This window comes from Ranitomeya imitator, chromosome 3 (assembly GCF_032444005.1).
Source record: "Ranitomeya imitator isolate aRanImi1 chromosome 3, aRanImi1.pri, whole genome shotgun sequence".
Taxonomy (NCBI): Eukaryota; Metazoa; Chordata; class Amphibia; order Anura; family Dendrobatidae; genus Ranitomeya; species Ranitomeya imitator.
In genome coordinates this window covers 357836586-357855910 of record NC_091284.1, presented here as the reverse complement: position 1 = coordinate 357855910, position 19325 = coordinate 357836586, and the positions used below count along the sequence as shown (strand labels likewise).

The following is a 19325-nucleotide window of genomic DNA, read 5'->3' as shown; positions in this document are numbered from 1 at the left end:
GGTTCACCTTCCAACAAGACAATGACCCAAAGCACACTGCTAAAGTAAGACTAGAGTGGTTTAATGGGGAACGTGTACATTTCTTGGAGTGGCCTAGCCAAAGCCCAGACCTTAATCCAATTGCGAATCTATGGTCAGACTTGAAGATTGCTGTTCACCAGAGGAAATCATAACTTCAAGGAGCTGGAGCAGTTTTTACTTGAGGAATGGGCAATAATCCCAGTGGCAAGATGTGGAAAGCACAGAGACTTATCTAAAGCGACTTGCAGCTGTAAACTGCAGCAAAAGGAGGCTCAACAAAAGTAAACTTTAGGGGAGTGAATAGTTATGCACAGTGGTTTAGTCATTTTGTTCTGTTTCACAAAAAAAAGAACCAAATGTTCACAGTTGCAGACATGTAATTTACATGAACTGATGCAAATCCTCACAAAAACAGTGAGATTCCAGGTTGTGAGGTACCAAAAAACAAAGCCAAGTGGGTGAAAACTTTTGCAAGCCAGTGACCTAAGTACGGTACTGCCCCATCTTTACACAGTGTATATACGTTGTATAAATTTTGCTCCCGAGTCTTCACTTCTGATTCCTTTATTTTATTTGTATGTTTTATGCCACTAAATATCATTATTGAATAAACACCATCATTTATTACTAGTGGATGTATGACTCCATGATTTCTAAAGGATTTTCAGGCGTTTGTCCTTTCTACGTACTGTCAGTCTATCATGTGGCTTTTGGCCTTACAACTTTCTTGTGTTACTTTAAGGGTTCGGACATATTTGGTATGTATATTCTGTGCTTCCACCTCTATTGTGCAGCAATTGATGCAGAGCCAGTGATAAAGCTCCTTACTTTAAACCAGAGTGGATGTATATATATTCTGACCGCTGAAAGGCTGCAGCACTCACAAGACATTACCGAATATCACAGCGGAGAGACTGCAGCCAATAACAGATGGGAGCAGCAGCAGAAAGTTACTTGGAAAATAGCTGCAATACCAGTGTCATGACCTAGGACGAGACTGCTCCCATTGAACCTCTTCCCGCACCCTCCTTAAATAACCTAGCTAAAGTCTTTTCAGACAACTGGAAATGCTACAAGGTACTTTAGTTAGGAGGTCCATCACTCTGAGACAACTAATTGCGTTGTTTGGCAGAGCTCCCGTTTCTTCGTACACCTTCCCTTGCCTACCTTCACACAGCTATAGAAATAAATGGCAAAAAAGTTGGCATTAAAAAAAATTAACTTTCAGTAAGCACACCCTTCCCTCGTGGCAGCTGCAAGCGGTCAAATTTTATTTAAAGGGGTTTTGCCTTTATTAACATCACCCCACAAGATAGATAATAAAAGGCAGAAGTGGCCATACATATTACTGTAGCTGTTAGACTACTGCAATTTCTCCCAACTCCACCATGCATGTGCATGTTCAGCCAAGAGTGCATGTATTTACAAACGGGAGAATGGAATACGTTGCCGCCAGCCACCATTGTATAATCATCAGAAACATCAGACGGCTGGGGAAGAGTCAAAACCCCTTTTAAGCCGAATAGTCGATTGGTCCCAGCGTAAATCAATTGCTACAGCCAATCATTGCAGCTATTAATGATCAACAAAACAATTTACAGTCTATGATACAGAATCGCAATGTATACATAAAAACAACAGATTGCTACAGATTTTTTTTTGCATACTCAGACTTGAATGGGCGAGTTTCATCCAATTTACAAAAGAAACTAGTGCACTGTGATTTTTTTTTCGCACATGGTAAGGAAAAAAAGCAAAGAAAAAAACCCCAAACACTTCGACCGAAAATACGGTCATGTGAATAAGGACAAGAACTTAATCTTTCAGCATTACAGGCCTTGGTGCTTTCTTCTACAGTTACATCTTTGAAATTCTCCAAAATTCGCTTTTCTGCCTACACATCATTTGGGTACAGCTACTAAAGTAGACAATACATCTGAGCTACAGCTACACTTATGTAAAGAAAACGGACCACCTCTCTATGTTTTGCACTTAATAATAATAATAATAATCTTTATTTATATAGCGCCAACATATTCCGCAGCTCTTTACAGTTTAACAGCTTTATCACTTACATCCGTATTAAAACAACTATTGCCCGAGTATTCAATCGAAGCTGCTTGCTTTACAGCAAAGGAACTCCATATTCAAGTCTACTCAGGATGGCATCTGAATTGGTGAATTTTTCCAGTGGTGGAGTCTTAGGGGAGCCCGGTGGAAACAAAACATAAGCCAAGACAACTTTTTCTTGCAAATTATGATTGTGCATTTATATTTAGATTTCATGCAGTATAAACATTGACTGAAAATGTTTGTCTTTATGCCCTGTTCTTCGTTCGGAAGGTAATTGATGCATCTAGCGCCAAGAACAGGAACGAATGCTTTCAGAACTAAGCAGCAAAACCTTTACCAAGCAAATCTTTATGCAATGGCATCCTCGCTTTGTTTTAATAGAACACCATTACTTCTGACAATGTCTCCATTGAAATAAACATGCATGCTCAACAGATTCTAACGTGCATGTTTATAGGGTGTTTGAAAGAGCAGTCGGCTTGAACCTTCAGAAGGCTGCTTTAGTCCATGTATTGCCATAACCAATAAACTAAGCAAGTATAATCTAAATAACTTATCTTGACGTGTACTACATTCCATGTGATACTTGACATGCAGATGCATGTGTATTCTTTCACTGCACAGCCTGCTGATTTTGTGTCCTGTAATATTGTAATACAGAATTCAAGATATCGCTGTCTAAAGAAAGACCCAACATGTTCTTGGTTATCAGATGACTTGTTGGTACATAGATATGAAAGCAAACATCTTACATTGATCATTTCCTTATAGTTTGCTAAAAGAAAATCAAAGCCATAGCCACAATCTGCTACCACAGTTCTGAGCATCTTCCAAAATTGCAGAGCCTTCCTATAGACTGTTCACACCAACTCTGCTATGGACTAACAGCCACTTTAACAATGCATGACCGATGGCATCCTGTTGGCATTTGTGGCTGCTTTTTCGACTGCTTGGCATAACATCGTGATACACATGCAACATCGCGCCAGGCAAGCTACACAAAAGAATAGCCACAGATGCTGACAGGTAAGTGGTTCTCACTGCTCCCATCCAGCGGCCACATATTACCAACATGGCTGATGGCCAGGTCCTGCAAATAAGAGTGGCACCAACTCTAGTCCCTAGGCATCCTGTGTCATTTTATTACTCGTTTCAACCCCAAATGTATTTTTTCTTTCTTTATTGCCACACTTTTCTTGTTGTAGTATACAATCCGGCCCCTCCCTGTCCTCCCACCCGAGGTCCCCTTGCCCATATCAGAATAATGATTTATGCAGCATCCCTGCCTCCCCTTTACCAAACGTGTGGTTTGCCATGTTTTGCTCGGCTAATTATGGTTGACGCTTTGATCAATGAGGTGATATTTCCCATGGGAAAGTGCTCTATTCTCCAGATTATGTATTGGTATATATAGGACACATTCTCCAGCTCCTACTGATAACCAGTCTAAAATATGCCTTTCTTTGTAAAATCCTGCCTATTAAATCATTAAAACTCTCAAAAATCCTATCCCAACATGTAGTAAGTGTAATAATAGTTATATGAGCAAACACGTCAAATTAGAAATGTAGAATAGTTTTTCTTATTTGATATGTAGCTTACCCAATGTAGGGTACTGCAGTAGCTTAGGCATCATGGATACTTAAGGTACTGCAATGCCCTGCAAAAGGGGTAAGTGACATAGCGGCTCAGAAAAACTATACTACATTTCTAATTGGAGATATTTGCTATTGCATCTACTACATACTGGGATGGGATCTTAAGAGATGGGAATACCCCCTTAAGTTAGAAAGCTCTGTAAAACTGAGAAAAAGATAAAAACCTACAAATATTAAGAGGATGAAATCAAAACACATACTCGATTTGTGTACCCATTTACCATTTATTCAGCATGCCCTTTTCATATCTAAGGAAAAAGGCTTTGAAAGTTTTTCTAAAAAGAATACCACAGCTTTAGTAACTGATAGTACTATGGAAATCTTAAAACAGGTACAGATCATAAAAAAAAAAATTTCTGGAAAGCAAAATCAAAATGTAACAAAAACAATCGAGATCAGCTTTAGGGGTGGCTGACTGTAGTTACACACAAAGTCAAGTTGTTTTTGTCTGATCAGATCATATACACAAGAATAGTGGATGGCAGCAGTATATCCGTATTCAAGGTGCTAGTCCCATAGCGGTTACATTTAATGAAAACGTTTACACATTGGTTCAAGGAAAAAAGAATAATTATAGGAGGTAAAATATAAAATCAAAAACAAAGATCTGTTAATAGAGGAAAATCTGATTTAGTGGAACAAGTATCTTCATTCATCAGGACAAACCGTATCGGAGAATGATAGGAAAGAGTTTCCCCGCAAATTGGAACTTAAATCAGTCTAATCCAGTGACATGCTGCCTTTCTCATCCTTATTTTCTGCTCCACTCTCGTCTTCCTCTATTTCTCCCTCCTCCCCGCTGAACTTGTCGTGAGCCCACTTTGGGCTGGTGCCCGGTTTTCGAAACAAGAACCTCCCCCTTCCACGAGCAAAATTGGCGCGGCCTCTCCCGCGATTCACCCATTTTTCCTCGTTTTCCCCTTCCCGGTCGTCGTGCTGCAGAGAGATGAGAATGGATCAGGACGGGGTCTGGATACTGAATGTCACTGTAATGAATGGACGTCTCCACAAACTGCATTGTTCTTTACTTTACCACCGCACCTGAAAATGAATACGTTGCAATAAAAAAGGTAACAAGCCTTAAAATAGATTTTTCTACCATATGGTATTGAGGGGGAAAAAATGCAATAACTAAAAAAAAAACATAAAAAAAACCATTCTCTAAAACTAGATCCCTTGTCAGTTTATCACAATACCATGTAACTTCACAAAACAAAAAAACAAACAACTTAACATTAGGTAAATACCCTTCTTATAAATAAAATATGTAAAATTCTGGGTCAGATAAATAGGTCCCCTCGGGTAGTCAAAAGTTGACAAGGTGGTGAATATTAGGTGCAATGCCCATGTACAAGTTGCTGAAAAGACATAAAAAGGGACAATGTTTCTCCCTGCAAACTCACAAGCAAGCATAGAAATGCACCAAGAAGCACTGCACTAGTGGTCCCAGGGCAATAGAAGCGATACATACCAAGTAATACTTTTTGCTTTTAGGGGTGTATTCTGGATCCCATTCTTCATCCCGGTTGCGTTTCTGGAAATCATTGTTGTTGTTATTGTTGCTTCCTGAAAAAGCACCCCTGTTCCATGGTCTTGTACCTCGTGCCCTGTATTGCTGTTGAAACATATTGATATGCTATAAATCAAGTAAAAACTTTTTTTTTTTTACTTTACGACCAACAATAACTATGGGATTTGTATTTTTTTTTCCACCATGCAGTTTCTTATTCAAATCAGGTTAGTAAAAATATGGATTCATGCAGAATTTGAGTTTAATAATTATATATTATACACAAAACACACGCAAGTTTTAGAGATAGTCAACGTCGTTCCAGCTAGCATACAGCATTTTACAGAGAAAGGGTAAATGTTGAATGATAACTAGAATGTGGTCAGAAAGTTCTAGAATCGGCTCTCTGTGACAAGTGAAAATAATTCCAGAAATCTCTTTTTAAGGCCCAATTCCCAATTCAAATTAATAGTAAGTGATCTGCAGTAGCCGGAGTGTGTAACAGAGCGGTGGTGCTCCACTCCATACACCGTTCACAACACGCCGCTGCTTGCAACAGTTCAAGGTGGTGGTGCCAGGTGAAGGAACCACATCAATCTGATACTGAGGACTGGAAACCCCTTTTATTTTAGTGTTGACAGTAATGATGACGACCCCCAACACGAAAGAGAGGTGGGAAGAGAAAGCCTTTTGTGTAGGAGCACAACTTAATTGCACAGATGCTAACCACCCCAGTTATTAGTACGCTTTATTTTAGAGCGCCATGTTTTAACCATGGTCAGGGACAGCAATGCATCTTTCAAGAAAAAATAGGAAATAAATGCTAATTACAAACAAAAACCCTTCCCCCGATGCAGTGATCTAAACTAGGGTATGCCATATCTAATGTACTATTATACAAAGGCGACAAGAAATTGGTTTTACTTTTTTTTAATGAAGTAAAATGATAAAGTAGTTTGAGTGTACAAAGAAAGAAAGGAAAAAGTAATCTTAGGCCACATTCACACGTTCCTTTTTATCCTGCGGGTTCTCCCGCAGCGGATTTGATAAATCTGCAGGGCAAACCCGCTGCGGTTATCCCTGCAGATTTATTGCGGTTTGTCTTGCGGGTTCCGCTGCGGGATTTACCCCTACTATTGATGCTGCATATGCAGCAATATGCAGCATCAATAGTAATGTTAAAAATAATAAAATCATGGTATACTCACCCTCTGATGTCCCGATCTCCTCGGCGCTGCAGGCGGCGGTCCGGTTCCAAAGATGCTGTGCGACCAGGACCTTCGGTGACGTCACGGTCATGTGACCGTGACGTCACCGAAGGTCCTGGTCGCATAGCAAACCTGAGACCAGACGGCCGCGTGCAGCGCTGAGACTTCAGAGGTGAGTATAACATGATTTTTAATTTTAATTCTTTTTTTTTTAATACAAATATGGTTCCCGGGGCCTGGAGGAGAGTCTCCTCTCCTCCACCCCGGGTATAACCCGCACATTATCCGCATTACTTCCTGCATGGTGGGCACAGCCCCATGCGGGAAGTAAGCGGATCAATGCATTTCTATGCGTGCAGAATCGCTGCGATTCTGCACAAAGAAGTGACATGGTCCTTTTTTTCCGCAGCAATTCAGCGCGTTTTTTTTTTCCGGGTTGTTCCGCATCATGTGCACTGCGGTTTCTGTTTTCCATAGGGTAACATTGTACTGTACCCTGCATGGAAAACAGCTGCGGACCCGCAGCGGCAAAATCGCCGCGGTTCCGCAGTAAAAACCGCATAGTGTGAACATGGCCTTACACAATACCAGTGGTCATTGCTTAAAGGGATCCTGACACCCCCAAATTCGAAGGTGAGCTAAGCCCACCGGCATAAGGGGCTTATCTACAGCATTCTGTAGACAGGGCAGACACAGTACACCTGCGCCGGAGCTGCAGCGTGAAGACAAGAAGAGGACGTCATCGTAAGAAGATGGGAGGCCCCGGACCGCGACGTCCATCAAATCGGACCACCCCCAGGTGAGTATAATCTAACCTCTTTTCTCATCTTTCAGGATACATCAGGGTCTTATCTACAGCATTCCAGAATGCTGTAGATAAGCCCCTGATGCCGGTGGGCTTAGCTCACCTTCGATTTTGGGGGCGACAGGTTCCCTTTAATCCCTTGGAGATGTGTGTTTTTAAAGTAAGGCTTTTGTTTCCTCTATTCCTTTCAACAGTCAGTTTCATTTTTCTGTCAATCTAATATTTTTTTCAGGACGAGTTGTAATTTTGAATGGCATGTGGGTGGAATTGGGAAAACAAACAAAACCCTGAAAGGTTTCCATAGTTCTACAATTGTACACACGCAGCCCTACCCATCTATCTCCATCCATATTCTGAGAGTCATAGCTATTTTCTGATTGATAGCACAAGAGGTTGTTTTTTTTGTGGAATGTGTTGCAGCCTTTATTGACACCATTTTTTGAGGTTCTAAAAGACTTCATGATTTTTATCATTTTGAGGGGAGAGGAAGTAATAAAAAGAAAAAAAATAATTTGATTGCCATTCACCACATGAGATAAATATTTTGATACTCTATTAGTCGGTGCAATTTTATACACAGCAATGCCAAGTTTGTTATGCAGCCTGATGATAGGAGTACCAACTTGGCAGCCATGCAGGATTCTATGGCAACTCATCAGTGTTCCCCTACCATAGGCTTTGAGAACTATTAAACACTGCTGTGACATTTCACATGCGCATTTAAGAGCTCCATTTGTATCAACAGGTTAATCTAAGTCCAAACACAGTAGTTACCATATATACCCGAGTATAAGCTGAGGCACCTAATTTTGCCATGAAAAACTGGGTAAGCTTATTGACTCGTGTATAAGCATGCATTGTCCCCTCATCCCTATCCTGGTATGCGTGTGCTGAAAAACTCAGCTTATACACGAGTATATAAGATACTTTTGGAAGTCTAATGTGCAACACAGCTGGCACTGGCAAATCTAAGAATCCGAGGCACCAGAGAAGATAGGCATAAAACATAACCTTTATTCCATCCTTAAAAATCACATGGTGAAATACAATTGAGGTAGATGAGTGAGTCAAGCAACATTTCGGCCCAAAAGGCCCTTTTTCAAGGCAGAAATACAATAAAAAGTACAGCCATAAAGTGCAGAGTACTCGATTGTGGTTTTTTATACACCAGTGTAGATGAACTGGCGCTGGCCCAATGTACACTTTGTGCAAAATTATTAGGTAAGTTGTATTTTGATCACATGATACTTTTTATACATGTTGTCCTACTCCAAGTTGTTCAGGCTTGAGAGCCAACTACCAATTAAGTAAATCAGGTGATGTGCATCTCTGTAATGAGGAGGGGTGTTGTCTAATGACATCAAAACCCTGTATAAGGTGTGCTTAATTATTAGGCAGCTTCCTTTCCTTTGGCAAAATGGGTCAGAAGAGAGATTTGACGGGCTCTGAAAAGTCCAAAATTGTGAGATGTCTTGTAGAGGGATGCAGCAGTCTTGAAATTGCCAAACTTTTGAAGCTTGATCACCGAACAATCAAGCGTTTCATGGTAAATAGCCAACAGGGTCGCAAGAAGCATGTTGGGAAAAAAGGCACAAAATAACTGCCCATGAATTGAGGAAAATCAAGCGTGAAGCTGCTAAGATGCCATTTGCCAACAGTTTTGCCATATTTCAGAGCTGCAACGTTACTGGAGTAACAAAAAGCACAAGGTCTGCGATACTCAGGGACATGGCCAAGGTAAGGAAGGCTGAAAAACGACCACCTTTGAACAAGAAACATAAGATAAAATGTCAAGACTGGGCCAAGAAATATCTTAAGACTGACTTTTCAAAGATTTTATGGACTGATGAAATGAGAGTGACTCTTGATGGGCCAGATGGATGGGCCATAGGCTGGATCAGTAAAGAGTAGACCGCTCCACTCCGACGCCAGCAAGGTGGAGGTGGGGTATTGCTATGGGCTGGTATCATCAAAGATGAACTTGTGGGACCTTTTCAGGTTGAGGATGGAGTAAAGCTCAACTCCCAGACCTACTGCCAGTTTCTGGAAGACAACTTCTTCAAGAAGTGGTACAGGAAGAAGTCGATATCGTTCAAGAAAAACATGATTTTCGTGCAGGACAATGCTCCATCACATGTCTCCAACTACTCCACAGCGTGGCTGGCCAGTAAGGTCTCAAAGTAGTAAAAAAAAAATGACATGGCCCCTTGTTCACCTGATCTGAACCCCATAGAGAACCTGTGGTCCCTCATAAAATGTGAGATCTACAGCGAGGAAAACAGTCCACCTCTCGCAACAGTGTCTGGGAGGCTGTGGTGGCTGCAGCACGCAATGTTCATCATAAACAGATCAAGCAACTGACAGAATCTAGGGATGGAAGGCTGTTGTGTCATCATAAAGAAAGGTGTTTTTGCATGTCAGAAATGTTTATTTCTAAATTTTGTGCAGTTATATTGGTTTACCTGGCGAAAATAAACAAGTGAGATGGGAATATATTTGGTTTTTATTAAGTTCCCTAACAATTCTGCACAGTAATAGTTTCCTGCACAAACAGATATCCTCCTAAGATAGCCAAATCTAAAAAAACAACTCTAACTTCCAAAAATATTAAGCTTTGATATTTACGAGTCTTTTGGGTTGATTGAGAACATAGTTGTTGATGAATAATAAAATAATCCTCTAAAATACAAGTTGTCTAATAATTCTGCACACAGTGTATGCAGTGGGCTCATCTCCTAATCTCACCCTATACAAGCAGTGAGCTCACTCACTGTAAATGTATGGAGAATAACGTCAAGGGGTTAAACAAAAGCAATTGCTAAATGGTTAAAATGTCACAAAAGTGGATGCAAAAATCACTGACAACAAACAAAAAACTGCAGTGATTAAGGCAAAGTTGAAGAGTCCCCATGACCAGACTGGGCTTACTCCATATTTAGTAAAAGCCTGTGCAGTCACAGACCGATTATTTTATTAAATACAAGTGTCAAAGCCACTTCTGGTGTCCCCCTATAGTGTATAGCTTTCTACTACAGAAAGGCTTAAACTTCCAGGCTGTGGCAACCCAGAATGTTAAGTAGGATCCCACAAACCTCTGCGGCCCCTCTAGCAGTGAAAGTGTGAGATCTCGCCCTTTCTACTATCCCAGCTCCACCGCGCACTTTACTTAGCAGTTACTGTACGGTAACAGCTTAGTAACAGTATATGGAAGCGCTGAGTTAGCAGCGAGATCTCACTCTTTCACTGTGAGAAGGGCTGCAGACTGTTGTGGGATGCAGCTCTGAATGACAGGGTCCCAAAACTTGGAAGTTCAGGCTTAACTCTGGTAGACAGCATGACCCTTTCGGGGAATATTTGGAGCATTTATGGTCGCATCTGATACCAACTTATCTATATATACACAAGAGATGTGTATATTGCAGAGGTGTCAAACTGCATTCCTCGAGGGCCGCAAACAGGTCATGTTTTCAGGATTTCCTTGTATTGCACAGGTGATAATTTAATCACCTGCACAGAATGATTCCAGCACCTTGTGCAATGCTAAGGAAATCTTGAAAACACGCATGGTTTGCAGCCCTCGAGGAATTTGACAGTTTTACACCCCTGCGTATATATGTATGGCGATATTCTCCATACATTTACAGTGAGTGAGCTGCATATACTGTGTGCAGAATTATTAGACAACTTGTATTTTAGAGGATTATTTTATTACTCTTACTGTTTCACTTATTCATTCTCGTCTGGACTATTGTAACTCTCTACTAATCGGCCTCCCTCTTACCAAACTTTCCCCGCTCCAATCTGTCCTGAATGCTGCTGCCAGGATCATATTCCTCACCAACCGTTACACCGATGCCTCTACCTTGTGCCAGTCATTACACTGGCTACCCATCCACTCCAGAATCCAGTACAAAACGACTACCCTCATCCACAAAGCACTCCATGGCTCAGCACCACCCTACATCTCCTTCCTGGTCTCAGTCTACCACCCTACCCGTGCCCTCCGCTCCGCTAATGACCTCAGGTTAGCATCCTCAATAATCAGAACCTCCCACTCCCGTCTCCAAGACTTTACACGTGCTGCGCCGATTCTTTGGAATGCACTACCTAGGTTAATACGATTAATCCCCAATCCCCACAGTTTTAAGCGTGCCCTAAAAACTCATTTGTTCAGACTGGCCTACCGCCTCAATGCATTAACCTAACGATCCCTGTGTGGCCTATTTAAAAAAACAAAACATCAGGTTCCTCGCAACATGTTCTCATTCACTTTATGCAGTTAATAGCCCTCTGTGTCTATACTGCTACATACTTAGGCAATTAACTGGTTCATGCAGCTTTACATGAACACCCGAGCCTTACACTATGGCCGGTCCGAATAACTAAAGCAATTGTTATCATCCACCTCTCGTGTCTCCCCTTTTCCTCATAGTTTGTAAGCTTGCGAGCAGGGCCCTCATTCCTCCTGGTATCTGTTTTGAACTGTATTTCTGTTATGCTGTAATGTCTATTGTCTGTACAAGTCCCCTCTATAATTTGTAAAGCGCTGCGGAATATGTTGGCGCTATATAAATAAAAAATTATTATTATTATTATTATTCATCAACAACTATGTTCTCAATCAACCCAAAAGACTCAAATATCAAAGCTTAATATTTTTGGAAGTTGGAGTGGGTTTTTTAAGATTTGGCTATCTTAGGAGGATATCTGTTTGTGCAGGTAACTATTAGGCTATGTGCACACGTTCAGGATTTCTCGCAGAAAATTCCTGAGAAAAACCTGAAATTTTCTGCAAGAAATCTGCATGCGTTTTTGCCGCGTCTTTTTCCGGACATTTCCCAATGCATTTTGTAGTGGGAAATCCGCAAAAAACCGCAAAATTAATGAACATGCTGCGTTTTTTACCGCTATGCGTTTTTTTCTGCGAACATGTGCACAAAACATGCGGAATTCATTCTAAGTGATGGGATGCTTATTGTATGCTGTTTTTTTGAGGTTTTATAGCGTTTTTATCAGGGAAAAAATGCAAAAGGTGAGTATATCACTTTTATTTTAATTCTTTTATTTTAATTCTTTTTTTCTTAACAGAGACATGGTGCCCACACTGCTGTATACTACATGGGCTATGTTATATACTACGTGACTGTGCTATATACTACGGGCTGCGCTATATACTACGCGGCTGTGCTATATACTACATACTACGTGGCTGTGCTATATACTACGTGGCTGTACTATATCCAGTGCCCCAAACCCCCGACATCCTGCGACCAATCAGCGACAGACGCAGTCCAGCCGCGAATTGACGTGGGATTTAAACCACGCTTCACTGATTGGTCGTGGCCAGCCGCAACCAATCAGCGATATTGGCACGGGATTTAAACACCGCTTCAATGATTGGTAGCTCAAGGCCGGCCACGACCAATCAGCGATATTGGTGAGGTATTTAAACACCGCTTCGGTCATTGGTTGTGCCCGGCCGGGACGAATCAGCAACTGGCCGCAAATTGGCGCCAGATTTGAACCACGCTTCGCTGATCGGCCAGCCGGGCGTTATCAGCGATATTGGCGCAGAATTTAACCCCCACTCACAGCAAGACATACATACATACATACATATTCTAGAATACCCGAAGCGTTAGAATCGGGCCACCATCTAGTATTATATAAAACCAACAGTCTGGGGCTGCACACTATTAAATAGAAAGCGCAGCCCCAGACTAGGTGCTCTTTCAAATTCAATTTTATTTACAAATCCAGAACCTTGCTACCAAAGAAACAGGAGTAGCTTACAAAACTTCCACGAGATCTTCCTCGGTCACTGGATCCTTGGTAATCCTTGTTTCCTAAACGAGCCTTTTCCGTGCTCGAATTTTCATCTTTGTCTTCATTTTCAGGAGGGAATTCATCTGTTCCTGCAGCTCGCATAGAATGGGAGGAATGTGAAGAGGAGGAGGAAGAGCGGGAACGCTCACGCACTTTCCTATGCTTCCTACAGAACAGAGAAAAAAGTTTCAAGATTCAAGTAGATTACACCATATCATCTTAGCAGTTTTTCGAAATTGTTGGAACAGTTATGTGAAAATAGCAAGCACTAGTTTTAACCTCTTACCGACTTCCGCCATACAGGTACAGAGTACCTGTTTATAGAGCCATAAAAAGCTGATCAAAATCTAAAAATAATTAACCCGATCAGGAAATAACGTAAACAGGAAAAATAATTTAAATGCCAAAACTGTGTTTTTATGGTTGCCGCAACATCACAAGAAATGCTGTTCGAAGTAATCAAAACGTCACAACTATCCCAAAATCGTCAGAAATCAAGAAAAATGTCTCCTCAACCCACCAAAAAAAAAAAAAAACACAAAAACCCTCTCTACATCAACAAGCAAAAATGAAAACGTTATTGGAAACGGTCTTGGAAAATGGTGATTATTTTCCCGCATTTAGAAATGCTTTTGGCTTTTATAACCATTAAAATAAATAAAAATGGAGAAGTAGGATATTGTTGTAATCGTACTACAAAGATTCATATTGCCAGGTAATTTTTACAACACGATGTACGCTGTAAAAACAATTCCCTCATCTACTATATAATTGTCTAAGGGTCACTTCCGTCTGTCTGTCTGTCTTTCTGTCCCGGATATTCATTGGTCGCGGCCTCTGTCTGTCATGGAATCGAAGTCGCTGATTGGTCGTGGCAAAACGCCCACAACCATTGCCACGACCAATCGGTGGCGGCCACAGTCCGGCGGCAATATGGCCGCTCTTTCCTCCCTGCAGTCAGAGCCCGCTCCATACTCCCCTCCAGTCATCCAGTCAGCCCTCACACAGGGTTAATGCCAGCGTTACCGGAGCGTGGTGTAACGCACTCCGGTTACGCAGCTATTAACCCTGTGTGACCAACTTTTTACTATTGATGCTTACACATAACAATAATAAAAAAAAATGTTATTCTCACTCTCCGACGTTCCGCTGTCCTCGGCAGTGCAAGCGGCAGGTTCCGGTGCTAAGGATGAAATGCAAGAAGGACCTGCCATGACGTCACGGTCATGTGACATCATCACAGGGCCTGCGCTCATACCAAACCTGGGACCGGAAGCTGCCGCGTGCACCGCACACAGGCGACAGAACTACAAGGGGCCCTCGGAAGGTGAGTATACGTTTCTTTTTTATTTTTTAACCTGTTACATACCTGGCTGGGCCATATACTACATAGCTGTGCAATATACTACGTGACTGGCCAATATACTACGTATCTGTGCTGTATACTACGTCGCTGTGCAATATACTACGTAGCTGGGCAATATACTACGTCACTGGGCAATATACTACGTGGTTGGGCAACATACTACGTCACTGGGCAATATACTACGTGGCTGGGCAATATACTACGTGACTGGGCAATATACTACGTCCCTGGGCAATATACTACGTGGCTGGGCAATATACTACGTGGCTGGGCAATATACTACGTGGCTGGGCAATGTACTACGTGGCTGGGCAATGTACTACGTGGCTGGGCAATGTACTACGTGGGCTGTGCAATATACTACGTGGGCTGTGCAATATACTACGTGGGCTGTGCAATATACTACGTGGGCTGTGCAATATACTACGTGGGCTGTGCAATATACTACGTGGGCTGTGCAATATACTACGTGGGCTGTGCAATATACTACGTGGGCTGTGCAATATACTACGTGGACATGCATATTTTAGAATACCCGATGCGTTAGAATCGGGCCACCATCTAGTAGTATATAGGAGGGGGCTATGTGAAATTCTCACTTTATATAAAGAGGCAATATGAGGGCACACACTGTATATAGGGGTTATGTGGTGGCCTCACTATATATTAGGAGGCTGTGTGGGGCTCATATTGTATATAGAAGGCTATGTAGGGGCTCATCCTGCATACAAGGTGCTATGTGGTGACTAATACTGTATATAGGGGGTTATGTGGAGGCTCATACTTTGTATAGAGGGGCTGTGTGTGGGATATTATGGTATATAGGTGGCGGTGTGTGGGCTCATGGCATTTGGGGGGCTACGTGGGAGCTCATACTGTATATAAGGGGCTTTGTGTGGACTCATACGGTATATAGGAGGGAGGTCAGCATACTTAATTCTGTTCAGTATTAAGTGATACAATAGCAATATAAAATAATCATAATATGTTAACATTAAGTAGAATTAATTTCAGCCTATTTGTTCGGCGCTCCACAACAGTCACGGTCTCTCATGTGGCCCCTCAGGATTATTAATTGTCCACCCCTGGTCTATGTGAATAGGGGAAAAAAGAAAATGTTATGCTCTTGGAAAAAGGAGAGGAAAAACACAGAAATTACTCATGTCAGGACAGGGTTCAAGATACTTTCCTCCCATTCACTTCCCAGTGAAGAACTGATCATATGTTAGAAAACAACTCTATTACCATTATATGTTCTGTTCAATACTTAAGCTAATAGTAGTAAATAGTGTCCAATTTGTGAAACAGTAACTAATACACTATGTACTTGTGCTTTTTGGAGGACTTCCTTGACTTCTCTGGTTTCTCAGGTGACCTCTCCCTGGAACGACTCGAATCTCTGGAATCCCCAGAATCTCGGGAATGGTCACGCTTGTCCTTATGTTTTTTGCGGCGTTCAATGTCCTGCCGCAGATCCGAGGGCTCCTCTCTGTATTTTCCCTCTCCCTAAAGTAACATAAGAAAAAGTTAAACTGATTATTTTTTCTTTCTTCCTTTTATATCAACAAGAAGGATTAATCAATTTTACAAACAAGATCACTAAATACTACACATTTGCTATATTGAGCATTACCTTTTTTGAACTACTAAAAAACTCAGGGGATGCTGTCATCTTGCAAATAATTAACGTTTTATAATAGGTGTTACCATTAATGCAACTGTAATGCAATGCATTCATTTTATCCACTCTACCAAAAAAACAGCAATGCTTAACTCTAAAAAGACGTGTAGTTTGTTTGTTTGTTTTTTTAAGGAAGAAAAAAAGCACATGAAATAACGAACGAAACTGCATTATGTAAATAGACTTTGGAAACTAGGATATGCAAATTTTACTCAGAAGCGGCTAAAAAGAGAGCTAGGTGTGACCCTACGCTTTTTTGTCTTGTATTCAGCTAGATGAAAAACTAAGAATAAGTTCACTATATATATATATATATATATATATATATATATATATATATATATATATATATATATATATATATATATATATATATATATTAAAACTTTGTTATCAATTTGCAGAGGCTGAAGAAAATATCAGTTTTAAGCTTGTTTTCAAAATCTAGGCCAATGCAAATATTTTATAAGAGTAAAACTGGCCAGGTCGTCATGAATCTTGGGGAAATAAGGGATCACCACTGAAATATTCAGACACTTGGCATGGCCGACTTTAGCGGTAAAAAAATATATATATATGTAGCTTACATCAATTTTCATGAAATATATTTAGCTCTATTTTACTTACCTAAAATACAACTATTATGCAAGGTCTAGCTAATTATACTTTAAAGCAAACATATCGGTATTTCATTTTTGACAAACTTTATGAAAGGGATCCAAGGGACCAAAACAATAGTGACACAACAGTGACAAATTTCCACTCGCATTACCATGACAAGAGCCATCCACTGCTACTAGTTGTTAAAAAGTGCAGTGTGGACCCTTTAAGTTTCCCATGTGCAGATATGTCAGTAATGTACAATAGTGGCAAAAAGTTTGTAATGTTTGTTTTTCACAAAGTTAGTGCTGCTTCAGTGTTTTTATATCCTTTAGTCAGACATTTTTATGGTTACTGAAAGGGAACCTGTCACCTCCAATGAGCTAAGCCCACCGGCATCAGGGGCTTATCTACAGCATTCTGGAATCCGATCCGATGGGCGTCGCGGTCCGGGGCTTCCCATCTTCTTACGAAGACGTCCTCTTCTGGTCTTCAGGCCACGGCTCCGGCGCAGGCGTACTTTATCCTGTTGAGGGCAGAGCAAAGTACTGCAGTGCGCAGGCAACGGGCCTCTCTGACCTTTCCCGGCGCCTGCGCACTGCAGTACTTTGCTCTGCCCTCAACAGGATAAAGTACGCCTGTGCCGGAGCCACGGCCTGAAGACAAGAAGAGGACGTCATCGTAAAAAGATGGGAGGCCCCGGACCGGACCGTGACACCCATCGGATCGGACCGCCCGCCCGCCCAGGTGAGTAAAATCTAACCTCTTTTTCTCATCTTTCAGGATACATCGGGGGCTTATCTGCAGCATTCTGGAATGCTGTAGATAAGCCCCTGATGCCGGTGGGCTTAGCTCACCTTCGATTTTGGGGGTGACAGGTTCCCTTGAAGTACTATAAGAGCTAATGTTTTTACACTAACACAACAAAGTTTACAAAGACTCAGGGCAGCACGGTGGCGCAGTGGTTAGCACTGCAGCCAGCCTTGCAGCGCTGGGGTCCTGGGTTCTAATCCCACCTTGGACAACATCTGCAAGGAGTTTGTATGTTCTCCCCGTGTTTGCGTGGGTTTCCTCCGGGTACTCCGGTTTCCTCCCACATTCCAAAGACATACTGATAGGGAATTAAGATTGTGAGCCCCATCGGGGACAGTGATGATAATGTGTGCAACCTGTAAAGCGCTGCGGAATATGTTCGCGCTATATAAAAATAAAGATTATTATTATATTATTATATTTTCAGTGTTGTTTACTATTTCTCAGGACTTCTGTAATTCGCTCTGGCATGCTGGATATCAGCTCCAGGGCCAAATCTGGACTTTCTTGTAAATAACTTTACCCCCAGTCCTAAGCAGTCCAACCCTGTTCTTCCTGACAAGTGATTTTCTCTGATGGAGCCCACTTGAGACTGTTCAAGACATCTAAAAGAATGATTGTATGTAGAAGAAAAGGATAAAAGGATGAGCATTACCATGAGTGCTGTGTTGTGCCCACAGCAAAGCATCCCAAGACCATTCATGTGTAGAGTTACTTTTCATCCATGGGAGTGGGGCTCACATTTTTGCCTCAGAACATGGCTTCCCGAATAGAGAATGGTCGTTCTCCAAGATAAGAACAACTTCCCCAAGCAATCCAGGATCATTTGAGGATAAGCAATGCTTCTTCCAGCCTAGCATGATGGAGCACTACGCCACAAGGCAAAAGTGACAACTAAGTGGCTTGGCAACAAAAACATTGAGAGTTTTGGTCCATGGCCAGAAAACTCAACAGATCTCAATCCCATTGGGAATATGTGGTCAATCTACAAAAAATGTGATAAATTCCAAGCACTGATAAGGCAATAATTGGTTGCCATCACTCAGAATTTGGCCCAAAAACAGATATCCAACTGAAAAGAAAAATTAAAGAAGTTTTGAAAAATAAAGGTCAACACTAAGTATTGAATCTTTGCATAAACTTGATGTATTTGTCAATAAAAAGTTTAAAAACTTATGAAATGCTTTTTACTTGTATTTCAGCAACCATAGAAATATCTGACTAAAAGAAAAACCAGTGAAGCAACAAACTTTGTGAAAACTAAATTCTGTGTGTGAAACTCAAAACTTTTCGTTATGACTAAATGCGTAAGCTAGCACCACCTGCATCTGGCATGACGGACAATAGTACTAGAGTATAACGGGCAGGAGAAAACTAACTACTGACATACCCACAAGGGATGAAAGCCACAGAGCGACTGCACGTTTTGCTCAGTGGGGATATCCAAGATGCCACTAGCCACTGCTTCTGCATGTACCAGACTGTTCAGCGAAGATCCAGAGAACTACAAGTATGTGGCCCATCGGACACTGTAGTGTACTGGAATGGGGAATCCAAGTCAGGGCCCATAACCATGGCACCCATCAGTTAAGGACTTAAAGAGGTTTTCTTCTAATAATATAACCCTCTTTCACATATCTTAACTCTTCCTTGCTAACACTTTTCTAATATACTTTCACTACCCTCCGTGCTCCTGTAAGCTCATCTCTCTGAGGGTCATAAGTCCTTCTGCCTTGATTCTGGTTCTGCTACTTCTGATCTGGG

The 19325-nt window shown here is 41.5% G+C and overlaps 1 protein-coding gene across 7 annotated transcripts in view; it reads right to left on the bottom strand.

Annotated features, from left to right (window-relative positions):
* Window positions 1-3956: 3956 nt before the first annotated feature.
* Window positions 3957-19325, bottom strand: part of THRAP3 (thyroid hormone receptor associated protein 3) — a 103256-nt gene continuing 87887 nt past the window's right edge. For 4 of the 7 annotated variants that reach the window (XM_069756868.1, XM_069756870.1, XM_069756869.1 and 1 more), the window contains 4 exons: window positions 15795-15973; window positions 13069-13267; window positions 5224-5367; window positions 3957-4688 (listed from right to left, as the gene is read on the bottom strand). In XM_069756868.1, the coding sequence (XP_069612969.1) occupies window positions 4473-4688; window positions 5224-5367; window positions 13069-13267; window positions 15795-15973 (738 nt within the window). In that variant the 3' untranslated portion in view covers window positions 3957-4472. Of the gene's footprint in view, window positions 4794-5223; window positions 5368-13068; window positions 13268-15794; window positions 15974-19325 lie in introns of all 7 variants that reach the window. The other 3 variants (XM_069756872.1, XM_069756873.1, XM_069756874.1) reach the window with 1 other exon arrangement.